The sequence below is a fragment of the Brachycentrus maculatus genome, unplaced genomic scaffold, assembly GCF_059751285.1.
Source record: "Brachycentrus maculatus isolate JH-2025_06_01 unplaced genomic scaffold, ASM5975128v1 h1tg000086l, whole genome shotgun sequence".
Lineage (NCBI taxonomy): Eukaryota > Metazoa > Arthropoda > Insecta > Trichoptera > Brachycentridae > Brachycentrus > Brachycentrus maculatus.
The window spans coordinates 1,528,487-1,549,362 of record NW_028280840.1 but is presented as its reverse complement, the minus strand read 5'-3'; the positions used below and the strand labels follow the sequence as shown (position 1 = coordinate 1,549,362).

The 20,876-nt window shown below is 29.2% G+C and overlaps 1 protein-coding gene across 1 annotated transcript; it reads right to left on the bottom strand.

Annotated features, from left to right (window-relative positions):
* Window positions 1–283: 283 nt before the first annotated feature.
* On the bottom strand, window positions 284–2,640 carry LOC148310867 (uncharacterized). The gene is made up of 4 exons (XM_088257631.1): window positions 2,410–2,640; window positions 2,243–2,299; window positions 1,115–1,174; window positions 284–747 (listed from the first exon to the last, which is right to left on the bottom strand). The coding sequence occupies exons 1-4, from the start codon at window positions 2,561–2,563 to the stop codon at window positions 617–619; spliced, it is 402 nt and encodes a 133-aa protein (XP_088113757.1). The 5' UTR covers window positions 2,564–2,640; the 3' UTR covers window positions 284–616.
* Window positions 2,641–20,876: the final 18,236 nt, after the last annotated feature.

Here is a 20,876-nt window from a genome sequence, read left to right as displayed (position 1 = left end):
CAAAGATTTCTAAGAAATATTTGACAGAAGTTTCAAACTCTCTCGATCGGGGCTTCCCAAATGGAATAACTTTCAGAAAGTGTTTGATATTTAAATAAGCATTTTTATGAAAATGTACAAAAATGAACTTTGTTTTGTTTTCTTACGATGTTTTGGTAGGAAAGGTTCAAATCCATATTTAATGAATTTATAATTCTGCGTTTGCGAATAATTAAAATTAATTGGCATTTACGTGGTATTGCCGGGAAAGGTTATCATAAAGTACGTAAGATAAATTCGTAAGGAGAGTGGAAAAACTTTATTTCTTTACTGCAATAATACAAGAGATATTTGATGTAAGATGTAATTTTATGTTTGGAAAACGGATATATTAAGGTCCGTCCACAATGAACATATTTTTGTAATAGTAATTCATTCCAATTATAATTTTATGATAAATAAAAAAAATGCCATTCTGAAGTTTTAATCATACATATGATTTAAAAATACACGATTGTTCAAAAATGTTTAAATAAATAAAAAATAAAAATCATATTAAACATTTTTTAAAAAAGGTTTTTTTTGAAAGATGTAATTATTCGATAGGTGAAATTATCTTAAAAAATCACTTCCTTTTTTAACCATAGCAGTAACACACTCCAAAGCTACAATATCCTCCTCGTTTTCCTCGCAGTCTGCACTGATAGTTACAGTTAGAATCATAGCATATATTAAACCTTGGACTAATGTTGGGAGCTACTATATAATCTGAAAAAAAAAAGTTAAATACATTTATTATATATTTTGAACATTGAAAGCATTAACTTTGTGGATCATTGTAATACATATATTACTTGGAGAAATTAAATAACTCACTAGTGATTGGATAAAAATGTCATTTTATTTCTCCAAATAATACATTTGTTATAAATGATTTAAAAAAGAATCGCATAGACATTTGATTCGTAAATTGTTTGTAGTAAAATCGCTACAAAGTTGTGTTTGTTTTATTTTTTAATGTGAATGTACAGGTTAATTAATAAATAAACTGTGTAGCCTCAGAATCGATGTACTATTATAACGTATCTTATGGTATTACATTATTTTAGAGATTAAAAAAATTAAAAATAGTTACCTTGAGAAATGGCATTTAATCCTTGAATATTTAGTTTTTCTACATCACTAAGGGAAACTCCTGAAACAAAAAAAAAATACTTACATATTTGTGACGGTTGGATATCAAAAGAAATTGCATTATCAATAGTAAAATTATTCTTAATAATCGCATTCAATTATGTCTATACAAATGCTGGGTTCAACTGAACAAGAGGTCAAGTTTTTAGTGATATTTTGTCATAGATAACAAAATTATACATATTGTATGTAAAAGTCCGTAAATTCGCAGTGTTCTAAATCAGTCATTGGCTTTTTCAAGTGATCACTTTGTACACTTTATAAAATTTACCATTTTACCCTTGTGAACAAACAGATTTTCTCTTAGAATCTGTTTAAATAATAGATTTATATTATACACTGACACTTCGTGATGGAATTGCATTTTTAATATATTATTAGATTAAAACCAATATTTTTAGCTTTTCCACTTTATTTTTATTTGACCAGCGACCGGGTTTCGTCGTTAACGACATCATCAGACTGGTAGGACCTACCAGCCCTACCAGTCTGATGATGTCGGTAACGACGAAACCCGGTCGCTCTGTTTAAATAATAATTTAAATAACGATATTATTGAATACATAAACTGAATACTTAATTTACTCATAATGATGATATAAAATATAAATATCGTTCACTTCCGAGTCAAAAAAGTCAAAATAGTTTTTTTTAATGTGCTTTGTAAAAAATCAGAGCAGTGCATTAAGTTTTTTTGTGCATCATAGTATTGTTAAGACTGTAAAAATAAATTAATAAAAATATTATACCTTATAAATGAGTCTCCTTTAAAAAGAACATATTTTGAATTGAGATATTGTTCTCGAAATCTAGCGATATACCATATTTAAGAAATTCATCATCATAACTATCTCAGACCAAAAATAGTTTTTGGACCTAACCATTAATGGCTTTCAGCATCTAATAAATAGTAAGTAGTTTAAATTAGACCAATTTAAATAAAAAGCCGGATTAAAATAGCGCAATTTAGTTGTTATACTCACAGATATCAATCAGTTTAAAAAATATATGTAAATTTAAAAATGAATTAAAATTTTCACTATCATCAAAAATATAACAAGGTACTCACTACTTTCGTCTTCAGATACGTCATGCACTTTTTCTCCGGAAATTTCTTTTAAAATTCCTGCAACAATTAAATAAACCTCAAAATACGAAATTGGAAAAATATTCCTTTACAGAAAAATATGTTTTTTACTTCTGAGATATACACAAAATATGTTTATGATTTTTTACCGCTTTTTTGACAGTGGCAAAATCCATCGCTTTCACATTTTCCGGAGTCGTAGCCGTTTGAAATACACTCGTTATTGCAAACATCGTTGACACACAACCCCACTACAGAGTAGAACAAGGCTGCCAACACCAAAGTCAAAACGAGAACCTTCATTTTAGAAGATATTCAATAAATTACTTGTATGTAATAATCGCTCGAAGAAAACTTAGCAAATGAATAAAATCACTGCAAGTTTACCGTATTTTTATACTTGTTTTGTTGTAATGGGTTATATCTTTAAACAAATATTTTTTATTTATTTTAATGTGAGTTTCATCGTTTCCTGAGAATTCATCGGAAGTTGTGATATAAGATTGTTTACTTGATTGTATTTTCTGGAACGAGATTATCATTATTGCGAATAAGGTGTTATGTTGTTATCTTATCGTTGCATTTTACAGAGAAAACTGTCTTTATTGACTAAGTAACTCGTCATTAAAAACACATTATGAGGATTTAACAACAGAAATAAACATTTATAAACGATTTAATATTTTAAGCTACCTTTTTATTAATATTTTTATATATATATAAAAAAAATTTAACACAAATATTACTTGCAGAGTAATTTTTTTTATTTCAATTATTATTTGTTCTTCCAGTATAATTATTACAAATGTGTTTGTTACGAACGAGCTAATAGATTATAATAGAGTTTCGAAAAATAAGTTATTAATTCCAAATTATAATTAAAATTACTGCCTATAGAATATTATAATACAAATAGCATTCTAAAATACTTTTTTTTCTTGGATATTTCGTAAGGTTTATAATTTTGCAAGTAATACTCTTTTGTAATTGAAGTTTTAAATCATCTCCAAATTTAATATACAATTTTCAATGTTTGTTTTTTGCAGATTGATTTGTCGAAATAATTTTTCATATTCGTTCGTTTATTAATATTGGTTTTAAATATCCTTTTAATAAAGAATAAATCGTTTAACGTAATATCAAGGTACTATACCACATCCCATCACGGTAGCATCAAGTAATGAGGCAACATTTTGTAATTTAAAATATACTATCGCGAAATATTTAGTAAAATGAAGGCTCAGTCTTTATACTAAAAATAATATAAATATTCTTCATAAGCTAAAATTATATATTTTGCTTTATAATCAGGCGTTGCCAATTGATTGATCAAAAAGCAGTAGTTAGCCTTTATGTATTGATTTAGTGTAAACAATCCACAATAAAGCTAATCACGCAGGCAATGCATTAACGTGTTCAGATTTCATTAGATTTTCAATTATTGTCCCGTGTTCTAGTAGGTACACCTACGTATATGATGTAGTAGCACTTTGTGTAGGTGTTCCTATAAATAACGCACAATAACGTAAAATATCATGTGTTTAACTATTTCCATTTCAAAAAGAATAACCTTTCCAAATTTAAATGTGAAGAAGGGAGAGAAAAATATCTACGTATAACTATATGGGTAACAGATGACGTCAAGGAGTTAATAGTGAAATACATTATTGATTAATACTCTATAGGAAAGTGAAACTATTATATGGACGCAAAGATTATGATAAGCTACTTTTTTTGATGTGCGAGTTGACTGGGTGTTATTATTTGACCTGTCCCTACTCAGATGATGCATAGAGTACCGGAAATCACACCAAAACAACGTAGTATTGCTATTATTAAAGAAAACAATCGTTTTTTTTACCTTTTGAGTTTATTTTATGACGACTAGTTTCGGAAGCTAAGCTTCTATCTTCAGGTGTAAATGTAAACTAAAACATAATAAATAAATAACTGTTGTATAAATAAGAAAAGGGGTAAGTCTTACCATGAAGTAAATACCGAAACAATAAATAAAATTGTGTGATCGTCAATTGCAACGATAAAGAGATTTGATCTGCGCTCCAGATTCTTGATAGGATACATATAACATAAGTGAAGGACCATGTATTGAATGAAATATCCGCTTTATGAGAAAAAAAGAGAATTAATAGTAGGTAATAAAAATAGAATTCAAGAATTTGTGCTTTCGAGGATGCATACCCAATCATATTAGTTTGTTTTAACGTAGCTTGTAACTTGCTGCTAATACGAATAGAACTGATACTTTGCTTTTAATTTAATGCTCTTAATTAAATGCATACATTCAGCAGAGTTTTATCTACGATATATCACTAGTTAATTTATTTTGTTCATGAGATAGTGCGATATATATTATAACATCAATAAACAATGCATTGAGTATGGACAGTTTGTTACTGTTTCCTATCGACTATGCTTATTTGCATAATGTTTTCCAATGCAATCACTTGCTCGAATTTAAATTAATTTTCGCTAGTAACAAAATAAACTGGTAATTAAATTTATTGGTTAATTCACTTAGCAATTGGTATTATACCTGCATACAGATGTAACCAAATTAAGCTGGACTGCATGTAAGCTACAAACATTGTTATCGAAAAAATATACAAAGAAATTACATTAAATAAGTACATTTTCATACTATCTATTCCATTTCCATTCTATACTCGATAAAGTTTAAAGTAAAATGGTTTAATTTGAGTAATTTTGTAAATTAAAAATTGCAGTGAAAAAGAATTCAAGTATGTTTGTATATGTATATGTACAAATATATTATAATCTTTCTGTTGGTAGTATTTTAAGAGGAATATATATTTTTTGTTTTATTATTATTCCCAAGTGTATTTTATCTAAAATACATTAAGTAAAAGTAGTAACGTGGTCCACCAAAGTGGCCGATGCAATTATCTATCAAGCCGGAGGTCCCGGGTTTGATTCCCAGAAGGAGATTTTTTTTATGATTTTACTCTCTAATAAATATAATCCTAGACTGAAATAGAAATGTATGTAATAGAACATTATATAATATTTATGTTTATAATCCTAGACTGGAACTGAATCTGTTTTCATTCATGTATTTAATGATCGAGATAACACTATTCGAATAACATGCTGTGGCCTATGCATCATCAAGTGTGGACAAGGGTTTAAAAAAAAGAAGTTTAGTGGTTGGTTTACTTGGTTAAAAAGAAATAATTTAATCAATCCTATTGTTTCTTTCCCATAACAAGTCATAATGCTGACAATATTTTCAAGTAATTTGCAATCAATATATCACTGTAAATAAAGCGGAAAAAGAGGCACATTCAACTAATGATAATACAATTTATGTAAAGATTTGTGTGATTTCCTCTGTTGTTAAGTAATTAGCGATTATTTATTTTGAGCAATTCTTTAAAAACAACATTTATCACGTGCATTTAAACAAATGTTTCCGTCGATTTCCTTCAAACAAATAAAATTTGTTAATGGTGAAAAAATTAAACTGATTCTGTCTGCAATTAAATTGGCCACACCTCAGTCATGTATGTTTAATAGGTTATAAACTTCATTTGTGTAAATACGAGAATAAACCAAAACACGCGAGACGCTAAGCAGACGTCAAATGTAGAAATAGAAGTAAAATTATAACATGATTTGTATTTAGATAAACAAAGACATCGAAATCTGACCGTCTATGCTCCCCACGCCCGTTTTCAATGTTACTTTATTAATGTTCTGTTTCCTTGTAAATATTCCTTAATGAAGATGATAAAAAAATAACGATGCGAGACCAGAAGGTCTCGTAGAATCTAGAAACTACTTTACACCTCGCGATAAAAATATATTGTGATCATTTGCGAAACTTGCAAAAAAACCTACTGAATATATTTGTTTGTGAAAACTTAAAGCAGCTACATTTCAACAGACATGTATAATATATCACGAGTAATATGAATACCATATTCTATTGTAAAATTTGTCAAACGAATGAATACACAGAGTGTAATATGAGAATCTATTCATCATTTACCAAGTCAACCCAGATTGGAATCGAATTTGATATCTCAGAGATATAAAAAAAGTTAAATGTGCATACTACAAGATTAAAAAAATATCTGGATGGATCACGGCAGAATGACATATCATTAAACATTAATAATGTAAGTGAAATATGGACGAAACAATTATAACTGCATGAAAAAATTAAACCCTTATACAGTTAATTATTATAATTTTAGATAATTCATAAAGCGCCATTTTCGTGGGATACTACTTCAAGGCGCTTCAAAAAGTTGTGTCTTAAATACATAAAAAAATATTTTTTCAAAAGGTGATTTTTTTCCTAGAAATTTGTAGGAACAGACATCATAGATTAAATGTAAATTAAATGAACATGGAGTTCTGAAATAATTTTCTTATTAATGTTACATTTAAGTAACCTGTGGAGTCAAAAGACCTTGTTTTGATTGTCAAAATCGGCAATTATGTCATTCATACATGTTAGAGTATATTCCTTATTCATGAAATATATACATATTATTTTTCTTTTAATTCTTAGTTACATCCAATAGTGAGAAGGGCACTGCATCGTGTATAAGCAATGTTATCTCGATCGTTAAATTCTTGAAGGCAAGTTGACCAGAAACCACTTATCTAGGGTAATATTAAAAAAAAGTGATTGAAAATCCCTTAAATTTATTTTGACCCCCCTAAGAAAAAAAGGGTACTCCAGTACAGTGGCCAAACGCCCTTAGTACTATACTATAGAACAGATTTTTTTTTGGCCAGTTTAAAACGACGCGTGTGTCCCATCAACAATAGCTACGTACCTTTATTGAATTGCATAAATGATTTTACACGTAATTTTCTGAATTTTCAGGTGCAGTCTTCCATTGTAAGGAATACGATTACGAACTGGGTACAGGAAACACGATCACGTTACAAAATAGTCTCATATAAATCACAACCATTCAATGTGAATCGTTTACTCATTTGGCATTAATTCATTTGTGATATTACAAAATGATACAGTTTTATTTACATAATAAAAGGGCGTTGATATACGATAAGCTTCCTTTGTCGACCTATCCATTGTTGATGATATGCCAATGATTGAAAATTTAAATTAAAAATTTATTCCGTGAATGGTAAGTAGGTACCTGGCGTCCATTCATTTGGCCATTATTACACATTTCCCATTGAAATGTAATTGGCGTGGTTACATTTTTGTGAATAAATAACTCTAACATCATTTATCCGATACTGAATAAATTGTTATCATAAAATTAATGGAAATGTGACGATACATCATAGATACACATACATACTATATACATGTGTTTATCTCATGTGTTAATCAAAGAGTGAAGTCCTGTAATATTAAGCAATTCCATGAACCTTTTCTATGGTCGCGAAAACCTAAAAACTTTTACTCCTACAGGCTGTATAACAGAACAAATATGTATTTAATTTTATTTAATGTTATTTTATTCATAAAGAGGACATAATTTGTCAAAGGCAAAAATAAACTTTTTTCAAATGAGGCGAATTAGATTTGATAAGAAGTGAATATATGTGTCTGTGCGCTTACAGGACGTACGACCTGTCATTGGCCGGTTTAAGTTATTACTTTTACAATGTATTACATTCACCACTTTACTCAGAGTTGACGAACCATATTTAGGTATTCCGTTTTTAGGAAGTTCTATGTTTCTTAATGTAATAGGAACCATTCACATGTTAGTTAGTATTTCCCTTTTCTGTGATCTGATAAATATATGCTCACAAAGATTATATTTGAAATAATAATTTCAATTCTGTGCACTTAACCTGATAAATTATCAGATTTATTGTTAAGTTTAGTGCAACTTATGAACCTGTTAAATTTACTGATATTCAAAGTATTTTCAGTTATAATATTTTTTTACGAAATATATATATATATATATATATATATATATATATATATATATATATATATATATATATATATATATATATATATATATATATATATATATATATATATATATATATATATATATATATATATATATATATATATATATATATATATATATATATATATATATATATATATATATATATATATATATATATATATATATATATATATATATATATATATATATATATATATATATATATATATATTTATATATAAATATATATATATATATATATATATATATATATATATATATATATATATATATATATATATATATATATATATGTATGTATATAGGTTGCGGATCTGCAAGAACTACTAGTATGAGTGTATAGTGTCTAGGAAGACACCAATTTCCTCGATCCATTATTTCACGCCTCTTCATTGTTTATTTTGATCTGCTTACGGTTGAGTGAGGCGACGAAGCTCGTATCAATTCCCAGGTCACGGGTTCGCGTTATAATAATCTGGTTCAAACAATAAGACCTGTACCCTGTCGGGTACAAGTGCGTCGCTGTGAGAACGGATATGACGGAGTCAGGTCCTTTGTTCCCGCCAGGGCTGGCCACCGTACTTCCCGTCCGTGTTCATAACACGATACGTCCATTACTGATCTCCATTACACCGCACACACCTCAATTTGTGTCTCAAGCCTCTGATTGCGTATCCAGCCAAGCGTTGCGTCATAATAATAGCTGAAAAGATGCAGCATTGCAAGTGGACATTGGCGGATGTGAAAACAAGGCGATACACGACTTCTAACTTCATTGATAGCGTTTTTCTAACCGAATGATGTATTATGTATATGTAGGTACAATAATATAAAGTGCATAGCGGGGCTTCACAAAGTAACAACTAACGGGGAGGATATTGATGTGCTATACAAATTCAAATTTAAATACTTTTCCACATGTTAATTTAACCAATAATATGTACGGAAGTCCCAATAAAGCAATTCTAGATAATGCCATGCGAAACAGTTATTTTAATTTTTTTCTATTGGGATTATGATTATATTTTGAAATATAATTTTAAAGCGATAGATTAAGGGAAATTGCATTATTTTATCTTTAAAATGACATTTATTATTGAAAAAATTTTTAGACAGTTTATTTTTAGAATTAAATTAATAATATATATTTCTATATTTGTTATCATGCTTCAATTCCTAGGGGGAAAAAATGATAAAAAATAGTTTTTCATCCTGAAATTTATTTAATACATATAACCCTGGTACGTGAAGCGCAGGACTGAATATCTGTGCATCCTCATTTACATTTGTCGGCTTACCAATATCTTGCGCAGCTTAGTCAGGTAGCCATATGTTATCCGTATGTTTTTTTTAATGAGTGCAGCTGATAGCGTTTGAATATTGTGATGTGTTCTTGCCTTATGCATTTTTCAAAAATTACATCAGTTTTTTTCTTCTTTATAATTGCTAGAAAGTCTAGAAACTTGTCACAACTGCTTTGGCTTCTCTAAAAAATAGTTTGTACCATACATCGTAATATCTAAATGTTTACTTAAAAATAATAATATTAAGAGCACTTAACGGAAGAATTTGCTTTCCTGTTTGAATCGTAGGTATGTAGGTTGACAACACGGAGTTTCCTGGTAAGTGATACCCTGAGAATTTTCAAAACCCTTTTAGGATGCACATAGCTGTAGGTAATAGCGAGTAATTACATCCGAGTATCCAATTCATTTAAAAAAATCTTAATACATTCAGCAAATTGAAAAAATAAAAATATTAGTTGTTGGAATTTTAAGTTATTGATGTGATAATGATTTTCAAATAAGTATTTTTCTGCTTTTTGTTTTTTATTATTATTGTGATATCACAAATATATAAATTTAATACTACTTCAACTATATTACAATAAAAAATTATCGTTGTAGAAAAAAATATTTTGTTATTTTTTTGGAAGCTGCGTTTTAAAATTTATACATTTAGCTTCTTGCTGAATAAATATGAAAAATCATACTACTGTAAAAAATCTTAACTGGGTTTTAAATGTTTCTAGTCTGATTTTGATAAAAGTCATTCTTATTTAGTTATGACATCATTATAATGGAAAAATAACGTATATTTATTAAATTTTCAATTCATTTTACTTGTTTTGCGCTTGATTTTTTACCTTGGAATCAAATGTAAATAATATAATTCCTAGATTGTATCACTTGTATAAATAATACATATGAGATACATTTTTATATTAAAAGTAAGTACAGTAAATAAAACAATATTTAATCCCTTGATAAGATATCACTGCAAAAAATAATAAAGTGCTTAGTAATACCTTAGTAATACCTTTATACATAACTAATGTTCAAATAAAGATGTCATACAATTTACATTTCAAAACAATAGACGAAATATATATCTATGCTAGATTTAAAAAAAATGGATATGATTTACTTTGTTTTATGAGTAAAATTTCATTTATTTTTTGGAATTCTTTAGTTGCGAATATTTTAAAAGTAGTCTTATTTTAAACAGTATTATTATATTCGTATATGCATTATTACATCGACATTTTAAAAATAATATAACAATGATCTACAAGTACTTTTTGTGCGTCATGTTGAGAAGAAGAACACACATTTGTCATATTTCATGAAATCCTGCAGATACCAAGTTTTATTTCAGATTCAGACTATTTTGCAACAAATTTATTTGCATTTTTATGCTTAAATCTATTTTGACACACTCTCATCCCATAAATATTGTTTTGAAAATAGTGTGATCATCCATTTACTTATTTTTTCTGGCTTTTTTATTTCTCGACTTAGTAGGGAAAAAAAAATATTACGAAAAGTCTTAGCTGGTTTCGTTGACCTATTACGATTACTCTAAACTCTACGATGTTTACTCTAAATCTGTTTTTTTGCTCTGTTTAAAATGAACCGTGAAGTTTGTTTAAAAGCAAGAATTGGCCCGGCAATATTTTATTACGTTTATCCGAACATAAAACCATCGAGCAGGAAATTCATTTAATTACTTGACCATTGTATGGTTTCTCAAGCGACAACTCCATTACTTGACCCGCGATAGCTTATGTGTCGCATAATAAAAATTGCTTATGTTGCATCCTACGTGCGATACAGCGTGTTAATATTACTGTGGAAACTACGAACATATTATACTCATGTATTGTGAAGAGAAGGCAGAAAATGTCAACATACACCACTAAAATTATCTAATATTTTTTATTACTTGTTTCAGTTAACTCACCAGTAGGTGATTATGGCCGTTATTTTGTTTTCTTAAGGTCTCTTTATTTTTATAAAATTAATGTGGTTTGCAGACCTAAATTACAACATTTTGGAAATTTTTATCAGTGTATAACACGCTTGAACACTAAGTCAACATAAAACCGCTGGTAATATCTATTATATCATAATTTTAATTTTACACCAATCCTTTGCATAAGAAAACTATATTTTTTGAATAAAAGTATTTTACTATTGACTAGCTGCATTGCTATAGTTCAGTCGGGTTAAAAATAAGCGTACATTTCTATCATGTTCGTGAAATAATAAAAATATAAGGAACCACAATGTAATCCAAAAAAATGAAAATGATAAGTGACAGCATCTACCAAAAAGCACGTTGCTGCCATGAACAATGCAAAGTGTTGCGGGAGTTGCTGTTACGTTCGACAAGTGGCGCCGCCATTGCGGTAAAAAAAACTGTTTAAAATACTTTTAAAAAATTAACCTCAGGAGATTTAAAAATTTGAACCAACGGATAGTATTATTTTAATTTTTATTTATTAACATTGTATCAACATTTTAAAACAATCTGCGGATTACTTATAAGAAGTTCAATATTTTGAGGAAACGAACATTTATATTTTTGTTTACATGAAATAGACTATTTGCATTTGAAACTATTGAAAAGACCTGCTATTTTTAACGTTTATTATTCCCTATTTTTCTGATGTATTTAATTATCGCGATATTGCTTGCATGAAGCCATATTCGAGCGAGTGTTTTATATCATCAGCTTGTAAGTCTAGACAAGTATGGTAAAGTCGTATATTCAAACTCAGTATAAGTGAGTACGTAATAATCATTTTCCTTTAAACTGGGGTAGGTATCAATTTCATGTATTTAATAAAATGGTTATTTGAGGACGGTACTCACCAAATAATAACTTATTTGAATTTAAACCTTCCGGACCTTTATCTCGGTAATTTCAAATAACATTAATCAAATATATGTAGGTATATTTTCTTAATTTAAATACGTTATCGTAAGACAGAATATTTTGTAGCGTAAATCCATATTTTTGGAACTTCTTTATTAAGAAGATTCATTCTTTTCATGTGTACGGTGCTGCCAGTATAATTTATTTAGCAATGGGGCTATGGGTTTAAATATATATGTAGTACTTTGTGTTGAATGATAAAATATTAATTATTTTTCAATATTTTTTTAAATCGTCAAAATAACATCGGAATATTATCCATGATAGTAATAAAATCAATTCACGATATTTTTTTCAAATCTCCTATGGTTAATACGACTCGATTTTTTTCCGAGTGATGGTAACTAAGCGCTTTATTTTTAGGTTTAGTAATCACACATTATTCTTATATTTAACCTTCGTTCGTTTGCAGGTATATTACACAAGACCACAATAAATGGACATATAATTCTGTCTTTAACGAAACGAAAAAAATATTGAATAGAACCGACCTAATAGGACATTTTGATACATCACCGCCAAAGAAAATAATTAATCGCTTCATATAATATGTAGCTCGGAGCATTGTATTTTTGGAGCATTAATAAAACGATACAGAGAGGACTATGCAAGTATAAATGTTATGCAATTTCTCTTTCTTATCAAATGATATCTATCTATCATTTCAACAATGCCACGAACCGGGACAACGAAACAATAAATACACGACAATAAAGCACATCTCAAATTCGATAAACCTTTCAGTCTCATAAAAAACGGACAAATCATATGATAAGTCACCTCCACTCACTCACTCACTCCACATAAAATATTTTGAATGTGTAATATTTTACCTATGTATTCCATTTATTTATAAAAAAATATCTGTGCCTGTAAATGAATTACCCCTATTTTAGGTCATAAGGCAAAGCATGAATTGAGCCGAAATACTTTCTTGTTAAAGTTTAATTAAATCCACAAGATATATATATATCTATATATATATATATATATATATATATATATATATATATATATATATATATATATATATATATATATATGTGTGTGTGTGTGTATAAATGTATATGTATAAAATATTAATTAATATTTAAGCAATATTGGTGAATATTCACAGCATGGACTCACTCATTATAAAAAACCATTTTTTTTAAATCTGAAATATGAAATTATGATTTCGTAATAAATTATTAATGTATTATTTCGTCTCCGTAGCGTAGTGGTTAACACGTTGTGCAACAAGAAAGGCCAGGTAGCCTCTGTGTATTTTAAAATGGTATCAAATAAAGAAGATATTAAATGTCGAGATTGTCGGGACTCCAACACTGTTACGTTAGCCTTTATATCGAATTTTGTTTGTTTTTATCTTCAGGTTAATTTTAGTTTTCCAACCTAACATTCCTCCTCCATTATCTTTTCTATATTATATATATATCAGTCGCCCTGAGCTCCGTTACTTACGTTATCTGTATCCCATGAAACATATTCTACTTTTGGACGAATTAATTGACAATCAAGCACCATTGTGTGAGAATAAAAATACAATAAAACTTTGCATTGGGTCTAAGAACGTCTCAGTTCGGGCCTGAAGTCGTTACAATTAGTTTCGGTCAAATATAATAGTTCGCCCACACTTTGACAAAATGTTACATCACTATTGTGGGCCTTTATCGAGCACTCGTCAAGTTTAAATAATAAAGAATATGAATAAATAATAATATTATAGCGTGTCTTGCCGAGATGTTTGGCCCTCTCAACAGATTCATTTGTCATGTAAGCGTGGCACGCATCAGGGATGACCAAAACAAATACATTTTACTAAAAATAAATAGATTTTTTTGTAAAAATAATTTCTTTCCGAGACACCTCGCTGTTTATTTAAATATTTAAGGTAAGATAATTTGAATGTTGAAATCATTCGTTTTCTAAAAATTGAATTATAAAAATCAATACTATCAAAAAACGTGCATATTTTTTGTCATCTCAACATAGATTAAGAAGAATATTGAAGTCTGGGTATTTATCACTTTACACAAGTGCAACATCCACCATTCTACCCATGATTGACAACCACACAACTAAAGGTTTTGGAACTCCCACATTTGGAATAAATCTCACGACGATGTACGTATGAGTTCACTAGAGCTATCTATGATTGGATTGGGAAATACATACTGCAATAAACAAGCACAGCTTTTAAAAATAAGTATTTTTTTAAGGACGCAATTTAAATGTTTGGCACAACATCATACGTCAGAAATCATACGTCGCATATTCTTGCGTTTAATTATTTTAGCTATACATACATATAGTATATTTGTAGGTAAAATCTAATGCAGAATTATTTTTAAAAAATTTTCAACCTTATGAAATGTGAATTTTTTTCTTTAAAATATTTCATAATTATGAGTATAATTCATACGTATGAGGTAATTATATATTTAAGACAATTTTAAACACCAATAGAAAGCTCCGTTATTAATAATAGTTCCGTTATTAATAATACGTATAGATTTTAATAATACAGTCACAGAATGGACTCGATCCTAAAATCCTTTACTCCGCAATAATAACCACGGGACAATACATAATCCATATTTTAATTTTACCTATTTGTTTTGTAACACAAAAATAATTTATGGGTTGTCAATTTCTGCATTATTACAAGGGCCAGGGATCAGGAATGATCTCTTCCCTGCCAGTCATGTTGGACTATTGTCACCGACATTATTTGTCAGACAAATCGCTACACAGATGAAAAATGTTCGTTATTAATGTTCATCTGAATCAGACGAGCGCTCGTGACGTGCACCATTCTGCGGTTCCATAATATGCAGTTTTTTAATCATTGTCCAGATGATTTTTTTTAAATAAAATAATAAAAGTATTTAAATACATAAATCTTTTTTCAGGGGCTGAGTGATAAACTTTTAAGAATCCGTGTACGAGCTGTGTTTTTTTTTACAAATAATTTATTTGTTCCACGTTATTCGATTTTAAATATACTACGGCTCTATTTCTCAACCAAATATTGCTTAGCCAAATATTCTCAACCAAATATTTACCATATTGAAATTACACACTGATTCATCGATTGCAAAATATATGACGATATTGTAATCAGTCTTTGACTTATACGTATACTGTATACGATCCAGGGATTTTCGTATTGTTTATTAAGTATTAAAATACTGATTTCCTTAATATACAGTTTTTACAGTGACCTCGATTGAGAATTGAAGGAGCAGACTTACACATATAGAAACCATGTTTGTTAATTAACTGCAATATTGAAATAAAATACCTTTATTATCATGCAATACGCTATACTACCCATTAATGCATACGTGTTCATTTTATTTTAAATATTTTCAAGACAATAATTTTATTTCTACTAAACTCCACTTGAAAAACAAACCGTAAGAGATGGGATAGTATGGGATATGACATGGACCGTTGGGCAAATATAAAGAAAATTCAAAAGGGTTGTAAAACAATACCCCAGTATGTTACACATTGTCGGAACTTTTGTGGCTAAAGTGAGAGATAATAACTGTGAACTCATTTCTGATTAATGTATCAAAAAACGCATGTTGGAGGTTACCTAGCGCTGAATGAGGACCCCGTCGCGAGCCGTACTTTGTCAAACATATTTGTTTCATTAATACAATAGATTTGAGATTACGTCTTATTCAACATATGATATTCAATTTTGTATAAAAGGTATAAAAGGGTATAAAAGAGTATATTTCTAGTTTAAATTCCGTGTCTAATTAAACAAAAGTTAAACCATTTGTTGAAATATATACCCTTATGAGCCTTTTAATAAAAATTCATTCATTTATTCAAAATAATGTAATGTTACGAGCCACATAAATGTGTTTTAATATAAAAAAATCCGGTAAAAAAATAAAAATATAAGCAATCTAAAACAAATTGATAATACATTTTTGAATTACAAAATATTACCCTTATTTTAAATTTTTATTAATATACTGAAGAAATCGTCGATCCATATGTAGATATTTTTACGGTAAAAGAGTCTTTTAATACTTTTTTTATTTGCATAAAAGTATTTAAACGCAAATAAAATATAATATGCAGTTAAACATTGTTTTTTAGTATGACATTCGTTTTCGTTAATACAAATAATCTAATAGAGTTTTAAAAATAATGAAAAGGACATGAATGTGTTTATTTTTAATACTATTTAAAAATACATGAAGTTTGTTATTTTCAGTTAAGTATTCTTTCGGCATAGTTATGTAAATAATAACATTAAGTGAATTTATATGATTAAATTTTACTAAAGATGTTTAAATGTATAATCGCTTTTGATTTTCTTCCATTGTTTATGTTTATATTGCCATATATTTTGCAGTTATCCCAACCACAAAAAATAGGCATTGAAGTTGGTGTAATTGTATAATTAAAGGAGAAATATAGATTATTTTATGTATGTATTATAAATTAGGTGATCGATTGTTGTGGATAGATAACGCTAAAATTATAATATGCAGATAAATTCAACTTTGCTTCTGATCGTTTTTCTAATGATTTTGACATTTTTCAACCGGTTGTTGAACCCTATTGTGAGGAAATTCAAGTTAGCAGAAACAAACGAATATTTTTATAGAAGAGAAGAATAGTTATAGTTATTTACTCGTACACTTCGCTGTTGTATTTAGAATCGACCCCTAGAAAGGGTTAAATAATACATACATACATGTCGCATGTAACCCACGTCTTTGAATTATCAAGTTCCTAATTGTTCCCTGACTTCATGATCCACAAACAAGATAACACACGCCGACCCTTCCCACTTCCTCGCTCAGGAGCTCGCTAATCGAATCTGACCATCAGAACTCCGCCTGCATAAATAAATGGCAAGCTGCAATGGAAAGTAATAATTCCGCCGCAGGCCAGAGGGCAAATTGGAAAATTGGTGCATACGTGTTAATCTAACATACTCCCGGGCTTTCGTCTCTGTCCGCAGCGGGTCTGCGCGCGAGCGAGAGGGAGAAGCAAGTGTCATTGGGCATGTATAATATGTACTAACGTTAGGGCAAAACAAAAGCGAAGAGAAGCTGCGAACTCCTGCCGAGAGGCGCACCGGGGGTTAATAAGGGCAGAATGCCGGGGAAATAATTCGATTTGTCATTTAGTTAGGCGCTAGTTGTGCGAGGGTTGAGCGTACTTCGCCGTACAGGGTAGTCGGACAGACTATACACACAACTACATAACGTATTACCTATACTTTTGTACCTCTACGAGAGTAGATATAAGATAATGAATATTGACACATTATAAAGCTAACCAATAAGCATTCCTTCTATAAGGGTAAATCAAAGCGTTTAATAGTAAAAATTCATTTACGTCCACATTCATTTCATACATCTCATATACCAAAAAATTAAGAATGTAGTGCAAAAAATGTGATCAAGGTTTTGACTATTTAGTTTTCGTAATTCATAAAATATGTTTTATTAATGAAGGAAAAAATATCTCTACACGCTTGATAACCTTAATTTAAAATTTATTTCTTTGTTCAATCAAAATTAATTAAAAATGATTTGGCTTTTGCAAAACTTAAACACCCTTTATTATATATTGAGTGGTATTTGAAAAAAATGTTGTATGTTAATTTTCATACATTTACGATGTTTGAGATTTGAGATCTCTGATGTTACGTTGTTATATTGATGAGGTATAGGACCGCTCCAACTATAGACACCATGGACTCTCCACCTCTTATGTGTACCCAATAGTGTATAGGAAATAGCATCACGTATACGCAGTGTAAATTTGATCATTAATTACGCGAAAGCATGGTGATTAGCACTGCACTTCACATACCAAACTATAATTTTATAATAAAATAACGTAAAAGTTGGTTTTTCAATCGGAAATTTAAAACTACATACCTGTGATAGATGTTTTTATGTATGACTGGTAATAACGTAGTTTTATCACAATGGCAGCGCCATCTGTTGAATATAATAGTAAAAAAAAAAAAAAAAAAACGTAATACTAAACATTGTCCATAGCGGGCAGCGTGCTTTCTGATAATGCCGTAACTTTGCATTTTCAATTGCATTGTTGTTTAAATGATTTTTAATGTTTTCATTGCTTCAAAAGCATTGTAAAATTAAACGTATTAGAAATATGTGCTTTCTTTTTTCTGTCGTTACCATTTTCGCCAAAATGCATCACTTGTACATGATAGCCAATTGCGCCAACCTCTGTACTCTCTACACTACGGTGGAGGACAGGTTTGCAGTTATAATAACAACTTAAAATTATCTAAAAGTAAAAGTTTGCCATATGTATCAATGTTTACAAATTGTATTATGTTGTACTATATTAAATAAAAAAAATATAAATAATAAAAATAAAAATTAAATTAAATTAAAAAAATAAAAATAATAAAAAACTAGAACCATATACATTTATAGAAGTTTCGAGATTTCGAATAGTATCATTTTGATTTAATCATGGGTAGAATTGGTGAATGTTACACATGTGTTAAGTGATCACTTAAACTAGCCTTTGATGGTCGTAAGTCCCGTAAATACACAGAATTTCACATTCTTCATCTATGTTGAGATGTCAAAAAAATAATATGAAAAATTACTCCTACAACTTCATTAAATGATTCAGTAAGTAAATAGCAGTCTATCCATTTTTAATTTACTAAGTAAATACCACCATTTCTTAAAATCTACAGTGACACGTGTTTCGATGCATGCCGCATCACTTTCAAACACCGTATGTGTGTCACAGTAAATTTTAAGAAATAGTGGTATTTATTAAGTAAAACTAAAATTAAAAAGAACTCTTATAATTGGAGATAATCCAGATGTATGAACAAGTATTTGGACACACTCATATTGTACAGTTTGATGTGTTTATGAGGGACCGGGATCTCAGTCATCTTCCGCCCCGTCAACACGTAATGCGGTTCCATCCTCTCAGGAGTAATAATCTCCTGTTCGCAAATCAATCTTGATTGTTCCCAACGCACAATACTGCACCGCTACACTCGAGTACCCTTCATCTTTCCAATACAATAACCGCAAAAGTTCCCGTACGACCACCCTTCCTTACTGATGGCGTAGTTACTTCCGCCATTCGGTGATTGGACAGCCATCACGATAAGTATCATCGTTTTATTGGATTTGCTAGTGCAGTATCTGTAGTGCAACTTCAACTCATCAAGCTACGAGGCTGAAAAAAACGCATATACCAGTACTTACTCGTTTAAGCTATCAAGAAATTTACTTGCTTCAATTAAACTTATGTACTTTATACATTTTTGTATCTATGGTTATGTGCAACAACAACAACAAAAACACAACGAAACATGGACCTGACAGCAAATTTTTACCGGAGTTTTGTATTTTAATATTTTTCAAGATTGAGTCTACTTTCATAAAGAAATATCTAAAGGTGTTTCAAATAAAACAGTCCTCAACTTATATGAAAAGTATTATCCAAAGATATTTCAATACATTCGAATTCAGTATCTTTGTTAAAAGTATTTTTTTTTGCCGTTTTAAAAATAAGTTATCTGAACACTCAAAGTAAATCACAACATGAATATGGAAAACTCTAGAATAGTATTGAAATGGCGGATAATAAAAATACGTTTTAAATGTTATTGAAAGATTTTTAGTGTTATTGGTAAGTTATCGGAAAATTCACTACATTACAAAATTAATATGGAAAACTCTAGAATTGCATTGAAACGACGGATAATATAGATACATATGAAATGTTATCGGGAGTTTTTTGTTGTTATTACTAATGTCATAGTGTTTGGTTCCTATATATACACTAGTATGTGAAGAAATAATGAAATTCGTAGAGTTAATTCATGACGCATGAGCGTGTAGAGTGTGGAGTGTGGAGTGTGGAGCTTGGAGTATGATTGTGGAGCTGCCCACGCTTGATTTACTCAACCCCAAGGGACTTTCATAAAATTCGCTCCGATCCCGTTACCAAGGTAATAACCGCTATTGGGATTAAGCTGTTAAACTTTCGTTATTCAGGATAAGACGTGAGTTTCTTTTGTGGAAACTTTTACTTCTAGCGAGATTAAGAGTTATTTTCTCGGGGTATTATTATACCCCTTATTTTATTGTATCAAAACCATATTGTCGACATTTTAGAAAAACAAATAGTATTCGATTAGTCAATCTTTTCATTTTAATTAAAGTGTTATATCTTTCTTTTATCACATATAAAGACAATAATTGTTGTAATAATATTATTTATTGAATGTTATTCGCAAATAATATGTGTCACATTTATAAACTTATAAAATATTAATAGAATTTCGTTTTTAAGCACTTTTTATTGGAACTTTTCTCCAACCAGATCCGACAAGAACCTTGTCATCTTTAAGGTTAAAATTTAACCTTAAAATTTAA